The sequence below is a fragment of the Rhinopithecus bieti genome, unplaced genomic scaffold, assembly GCF_001698545.2.
Source record: "Rhinopithecus bieti isolate Rb0 unplaced genomic scaffold, ASM169854v2 scaffold_30732, whole genome shotgun sequence".
NCBI lineage: Eukaryota > Metazoa > Chordata > Mammalia > Primates > Cercopithecidae > Rhinopithecus > Rhinopithecus bieti.
The window spans coordinates 2,435,777-2,443,493 of record NW_016814045.1 but is presented as its reverse complement, the minus strand read 5'-3'; the positions used below and the strand labels follow the sequence as shown (position 1 = coordinate 2,443,493).

The 7,717-nt window shown below is 46.0% G+C and overlaps 1 protein-coding gene across 10 annotated transcripts in view; it reads right to left on the bottom strand.

The window, feature by feature from the left end:
* WWC1 (WW and C2 domain containing 1) overlaps positions 1-7,717 on the bottom strand; it is a 173,257-nt gene that overhangs the window by 97,946 nt on the left and 67,594 nt on the right. For all 10 annotated transcript variants that reach the window (XM_017849427.1, XM_017849428.1, XM_017849432.1 and 7 more), the window contains exon 2: positions 2,304-2,413. In XM_017849427.1, the coding sequence (XP_017704916.1) occupies positions 2,304-2,413 (110 nt within the window). The remainder of the gene's footprint in view (positions 1-2,303; positions 2,414-7,717) is intronic.

The window sequence follows — 7,717 nt, the reverse complement described above, 5'->3', positions numbered from 1 at the left end:
CGCCCGGCCATTTTTTGTATTTTAATAGAGACAGGGTTTCACCGCGTTAGCCAGAATAGTCTCGATCTCCCGACCTTGTGATCCACCCACCTCGGCCTCCCAAAGTGCTGGGATTATAGGCGTGAGCCAGTGCGCCTGGCCTTTTTTTTTTTTTTTTTTAAGAGACAAGGCCTTGCTATGTTGCCCAGACTAGCCTTGAACTCTTGGGTTCAAATGATCCTCCTGCCTCAGCCTCCCAAGTACCTGCGACTACAGACACATGTAACTGTGCCCGATATTATGTCTATAACTCTTAAGAGAATTTCAGTCCATGAACGATGCACACACAGAACTGGTCCAAGTGCATGGCTCTGAATGCCTGGGCCTTGGTGCTCCTATTACTACGATATTGGTATCAATGGCTCCATCTACTGAGGTGGTCCCGCACATCCAACCAGACTACCTCAAATCAAGAGGAAACCAGTAGCCTGACAGTTTATGAAACTACCAGATAGAATTCTTCCTGCTATGGCCCCATTTAATCACCCCCATATACCCCATTTCTGCCTTCATTCCCTCAAGAATAAACTCTGCCATGGCCTGCTACTTTCTTCCATTTCTCCAACAGCTCCCAGAAGCACCTTGAAATTCCACTCCCGCCATGAGATTTTAATGAGGGGGATGCACTCAGCAATTAGAAACAGGAAAAGACTGATTAGGGCTCCTGCACATCAGTGTTTAACCCAGCATCCCATGCAGCCCTCCAAGCATTAACCTCATTCCCCATACACACTCAATTAGGCATATTTACTTCTCATTATCCAGGACGCAATCATGAGTGCTAATAAAAACCTTTGCTACCCCCAACAATGCAATTAATGCCATTAGCTGTCTCTCAGAAGCTCTTCTACACTTTGGTGCCAACAACAGTCCACTCATTCACTCATTTATTCATGCATTCATGCACGTATGCCCTTTTCTATTTAGCACAGGTTAAGTTCACACCTACTACGTGCCTTACCAGGCAAAGGCCTGGGACTAGAGAGATGAATTAGACACAGTCTCTGCTCTAGGAGACCTGCAACAACAGGCAAATGATCATAGTACAGGGTGATGAAGGGCACAAGAGAGGTGTGGCTAGGGTGCTACTAAAACCCAGAAGAGGAAGTAGATGGAGAAGTACAACTTCATTCTCCAGGACCAGTTCAAATCCCAGCCCTGCCACATTTTAGCTGTGAGTCTTAAGTAGTCAATTAACTCTAAATCCCATTTATGACATGGGGATGATCATCTCACCGTCCCACCAGGAGTTGGGAGGATTAAAAGAGATAATGCCTATCAAGTGCTCAGCACAGGACATGGCACAGAAGGTGTGCTCAGTAAACAGAGGCTATTAGGATCTGATGCCCTAGCCTCAGCCTTCAGACTTTGCCAGGCACATCCCATTTCATTCCATTTTCTTCTTGCCTGAGAGGATTAAGGGGATGCTACAGTTCAGAAGGCTGAGAGTGAGGCAGAAAAATCCCTTTCTTCTGTACACATGGACAAGTGGGACAGCAAATTTCAGAGAACAGTCCTGGCCAACAGGGTGCTCAATGGATGAGGCCCAAACACATATAAAGTCTCCCCTGCTGGAGGACTGCTCCCTGGGTTTCTCCACCTGTCAGACAACCTGCTCCTTTTCTCAAGTCATTCCGCCATCATAGTCTGAGACAGAGGTACTAGGAATCTTTGTAATGGATCAGGATACTTGGATCACAGATATGAAGTGAGCATGGGCTGACTGGTATGACGGGCCAGACATACACACACACATACACACACACACACTCTCTCTTGCCAATCCACTACGGACATATATGCATACGTGCTGTGGGGGGCCTGCTAGGGCTCTGGCTGCTCTAAGATGGTCTGGCAATGACAATGACACATCTTTCTTTTAGCGGGAAAAAAAGGTATGCCCTTAAATTTATATATGTAAATATATATGTGCATATGTACACATATACACACACAAACACACGATTAGAAAATTTCTGGAATGATACACAAACTGTTCGCAATGGCTGCTCCCATAAAATTGGGGAGATGGATTGTGAGAGGAGTTTTAGATTCTATTAAAAACCCTTCTAAACTGTTATTTTTACACGAGCATACATTATCTATCTATATCTACATCGACGTTTCTATCTACATCTATATAAAACAAAATACAATCTGGCTCCAAGAGTCTGCAAGTGGTTCTTCCAGACTTGGAGGGAGGGTGGGCTTGGAGGTAGAGGGATGAAGAGGGCACAGGGAAGGGAGGACCATCAGGAACTTACTGGTGTTGTGGTCTATGAAGTAATCTCCAACCTGTGGGTCATATGCCTCTTCCCATCCTAGCGGCAACTCATCACTAATGCAGTCAGCAAAGGTGAGCGGTTTGGTGTACCTGGCAAGGGAGAGGAGAAACAGACTCCATCAGCCTACAATCCCCAAACGCCTACAACTTGCTCCTTCTCTGGGTCTCTTGCTTTTCTGGGCTGGCTCAACAGATCCAGAAGTTTTGCTCTGCAGCAGCACCAGCTCTGTTGTCCCCTTTGTTCCCGGGAAGGTGAACACATAGCTGCAGCGGCAGGATAAGATCACCCTGTAGGGGAGGCAGGGAATCTGTGTTCTGGTCCCAACTTTGCCACTCCTTTGGAAGTGACTGGAGCAAGTCACCTTCCTTCTTTGGGCCTTTTTTCCTGCATCTCTGATTGAGGGTTTGCAGGAAAAGGGTCTAAGGTCAAGTCTTGTTTCTTGACTTGGACTTCAGCCCCCCTTGGCTCTTCCACCTGCAACTCACTCAACCACCCCACCTCCAATCCTTATCCTGGCTCTGTCTCACGCCTGTCATGCTCACTTGCCCTTTGGAAGGCTGGCTTGCCGCAACATCAAGAATAGCAGATGTTCCATCCCTGTGAGTTTGGCCAATGAGCAATATTTATTTTCCTCTTGAGCTGATTCCCAAATGCTTGCACCCACAATGGCGCTTCCCTAGACAATCCAGGCCAAACTGATCTTTTAGCAATAACCGCTCTCTACATCCCCATCTTGTGGGGAGTGAAATGGTAGTAATCACCAAGTCTCAGTGGCTAAATCAAATAAACAAATCACTCAACTAAACTAACAAAGGCTTGTCAGTGCTGGAAAACGATCACAAACGATTTGTCAAGTATTTAAACCAGAGTATGGGAAGCTGGGAAGCTGGGTATATGAGATTCAGCCTGGGTGGCCCCTCCAGACAGTCACTTTGGTTTCTTCCCATTGCTGTCTCTGCCTAAAATACATATTCTACAACCTCCTTCTCCTGTCTGCTTCCTACCCGATCCCAATTCTGGAAGCCCAGAAGGCTCTGCTTCAGATTCTTTCTTTAGATTGGCAAAGTGAAGTACAATGGGACAGGATGGGAGATGACTGGGCTGGGGTCTAGGTATTTCTCATCAAGGGCTTCCTTCCAAGGAAGAGACTTGCTAGATATGTCCCCTCCCAACAGCTCCCCTGCTGCTGCATATGGATCATCACCTTTTAAATTCCTTCCTGTGGATGAATTAAATGATTTTAATCAATGGTGCAACCAAGCTACAGAATCCTGTGTCCAGCACAATTGGTGCTCAATAAATATTTGTGCAATGGGGCCCAGCACAGTGATTCATGTCTACAATCCCAGCACTTTGGGAGGCTGAGGTGGGTGGTTCACTTGAGGTCAAGAGTTTGAGACCAGCCTGGTCAATGTGGTGAAACTCTGTCTCCAGTAAAAATGCAAAAATCAGCTGGGCGTGGTGGCTGGTGCCTGTAATCCCAGCTACTCAGGAAGCTGAGGCAGAAGAACCTGGGAAGTGGAGGATGTAGTGAGTCAAGATCGCACTATTGCACTCCAGCCTGGGTGACAGTGCAAAACTCTGTGTCAAAAAAAAAAAAAAAAAAAAAGGCGCAATGGGTGAATAATGTAATGAATACACAGGAAAAACCAAAAAAAGGTGAGGCTTACACTCTCCTGCCCTCTAAAACCCACTCCAAATCCAACTTAAAGAAAAATACATGAAGAAAGGAATGCTGAAAGAGCCCTGGCTGGATAGGACCTGGTGTGTTCATGTACCACTACACACCCAGGGTCTGGCAGGCTATGAAAAATATCTTTTGGTTGAATGAATGAATACCCAGAAGCTTCTGGAAGTAATTTACTGCTGCACTGTGGAAGGCTGCTGGTTCCATGAGGATGAGGCCAGAGGTATGTCATGTGTAACACACTATGTGCTAAATTAGCCGGGTATGCTGGTGCACACCTGTAGTCCCAGCTACTCAGGAGGCTGAGGTGGAAGAACCGCTTGAGCCCAGGAGTTGGAGGCTGCAGTTAGCTGTGATGGCACCACTGCACTACAAATTGGGCAACAGAGCAAGACCCTGCCTCTAAAACACAACCACCACCACCACCACCACCACCACCACCAACAGCAATAAAACAAATAAGGGTTTAGTAGGCATCACTTACTGCCTGTGTGAATTAGGCAACTTACTTTACTTCTCTGAGCCTCAGTATTCTTATCTGTATAACGAGGACAGTACTAACTCTCCAGTTGTTGGGTGGGTTAAATAAGGCCTGTTTGTGAGTACTTTTAGCACAGGTGCCAGTGTGAATGGGCACTCAAAAATCATTAGTTATCCTTACCTCCATTACCAGAAGGAGAAACTGAGACAAAGAAAGACTAAATAACATTCTCAATGTCAAAGACAAAGCTGGGATTTCAAGCAAGATGGCTGGTCTCTAGGGTCCCTGCAGGGAGCTACCAGATTCTCTTGAAAGTTGACACCTTCAATGCATCTCCTAAGCCCCATGGGAAAACATAAGCCACCGTTTTGGAGCAGAAGGAGGGAAAATGGGCTCGACACAGGTGATGGAGACTTTCCTTAGCTCACTTGGTTCAGGAGCACCTGCTCCAAATGACCTGGATGAAGTTTCCCCAAAGCCATCTCCAGGCCACCTGCCACCGCCCCCCACACCCTGCCAGATGTCAGAAACAAAAGGCCACTTCCCTCAGTGTCTTGCTCAAAGTTCTTTAAGTGATTTGTTCCCTCTTCCTTATGGAGAATGAAGACCAGCGACCAAGAGCAAAGCCTCATCTAACATCACCTCATCTAACAAAGCCTTGAAAGGGGCTCTGAGGGAAAGCTCCACACACAGGTATGCCTTCCATGGGGAGTGACTCCACGGCTGATGACAGGTCAATCTGTGGGGAAACAGGCATGGTCAGGCCACCAGTCAGATCATTCTTTCTGGCTCATTCCTCCACCTGCACTGTGCCCAGAGAAGTCCCACCTACCAGCAGAGGTATGAATCTTATATAGACAGTTTGCAACCCAGAAAACCATGAAGATACGTCCCCTTCCCAACAGCTCCCCTGTTTCTGCATATGGATCATCACTTTCAAAATTCCTCCTTGGAGATTAAGTGATTTTAATCAGTGGTGCATCTAAGCTACAGAATACTGTGTCTGGCACAATTGGTGCTCAATAAATATTTGTGCATCGGTGAATAAAGTAATTAATATGTAGGAACAATAAAAAAAAAAAAATGAAGTGTTCTGGCCAGGTGTGGTGGCTCATGCCTGTAATTCCAGCTACTTGGGAGGCTGAGGCAGAAGAATTGCTTGAACCTGGGAGGTGGAGGTTGCGGTGAGCCGCGAGCATGCCACTGCGCTCCAGCCTGGGTAACAAGAACAAAATTCCATCTCAAAAAAAAAAAAAAAAATGAAGTGCTCTTTATTTTGCTAACATGAAAGATGCTCTCAATATACTCTGAGAAAAACAATACTGTTAAAAGATAAAAGCTACAGGATAGTGTTACAGTATGACATTTTGCCTGAAGAGTGTATATGTGTGTGTTAGTAAAGAAACTGGAAAGAGACACATTAAAATGCTATCTGAATGTAGGGATTTCAGTGTAATTTTCTTTCTTTTCTTTCTTGCTTTTTTTTTTTAACTAATGTATTTGCTGTGTTCATATATTAATTATAACTAAAATGTTGACTAATGGCTAACTATAGGCCTAGAAAGCAAGCTGTGTATGTGACATTCCCTTTCCAGGCAGCAGGTCCTCTTACTGTTTTGCAAATAAGAAAACATGCTTGACATCATACAGTTAGTAAACACCAGAGGTATAACCTCAAGTTCCACTGCCAGATTCCAAAACTCGAGCTCTGCTAATAAAAATTAACAAGATGAAGTGAGTCTCAGAACAATCTGGAACACAGAGCAAGCTCTGTTAGAGGTGCAGACAGTGAAACAAGACCAGAGGGACACCTGAAGCAGGCAAAAGGCATGGGAGCTTTAGCATATTTGGGACCTTCAGTTATCTATGTGTTGGTGCAAGGATATTCAAAAGACCTGGGAAATCCATGGCAGCTTAATAAAAAGGCAATTAAGTGTTTCAAAGTCAGCTGGATGCAGTGGCTCACTCCTGTAATCCCAGCATTTGGGAGGCTGAGGCAGGTGGATCACCTGAGGTCAGGAGTTCAAGACCAGCCTGGCAAACATGCTCAAACTCCGTCTCTACTAAAAATACAAAAATTAGCCGGGCATGGTGGCAGGCACTTGTAATCCCAGCTACTTGGGAGGCTGGGCCAGGAGAATCGCTTGAACCCGGGAGGCGGAGGCTGCAGTGAGCTGATACCACGCCAATGCACTCCACAGCAATATTACATCTCAAAAAAAAAAAAAAAAAGTGTTTCAAAGTCATTAATACAAATGATTTACTGAGTTTGCTGGGTGTGAGGATGGAGATGGGGTTCGGAGGATGGGAATGAAATACTGAAAATGTGTCACTATCTGGAAAACCATTAACTCCACTGATTGTTCCAGCCTTACACGTTGAGAAGTCAGAGCTAAATACGTTTGTTAGCTCCAAGCATCAGTAATGTGACAGACATGTGGATACCCTACCAGGGCACAATGCTGACTCCACTTGCAGTGAGCCTAGACACTGTGCCCAAGAACAATAAAGCAGAGGGAGGCAAGAGGACCCAAAGCTAGAAGGAGAGGGCAAAGGAAAGAGAAGCACTTTGGGTTTGATATTCTCATTCTCCTTTGATGCAATCACGGGGGAAATGCCAGAGGGCTGAGTGACTGATATCCTGACTCCCAGAGCTCTTCCATGGGAAACAAGGAAGCTCCTATGGAAGGCTATGCAACTTACAAGAAATCTGGACAGCAAGATTCTCTCTGGAACAAATGCCAAGAGGGAGATGAATTATTCAGTGTGTAGAGATGTGTCATTCAGGATGAAGAGATGTGTTTTTGGCTGCACAAAGATTTAAACAGACACACTCACACATATATACGTGCACACACTCACTCTTCCTGCCAGTTAAGGAGAGGAATTGTCCATTTAAACCAGCCACCCCCACTCCCCCGGGGAAGTGTGGGTGCTCCTCTGGCCTGAAATGTTTCACCTTGGGCAAGTGCTAAGGATGCAACCTGGGAAGAAATGTCCGCTTTCAGATGTGGCCAGGACTTGGGGGCCTGCCTGGAACTTCCAGCCCCCACCCTCGGGTGAAGCAATTCACCACCATCCAGCTTGCTTCAGTCGGTCCCTGCTTCCAGCCTCCACATCTCAGGCTGCCGAAAACCCCAATTGTGAAATCAAATGACCCAGATGCTGGAGGGGCAAGAGAGGAGGGTGCCAGACAAGAACGAGTTCTGCCTCTTCTTAATTACA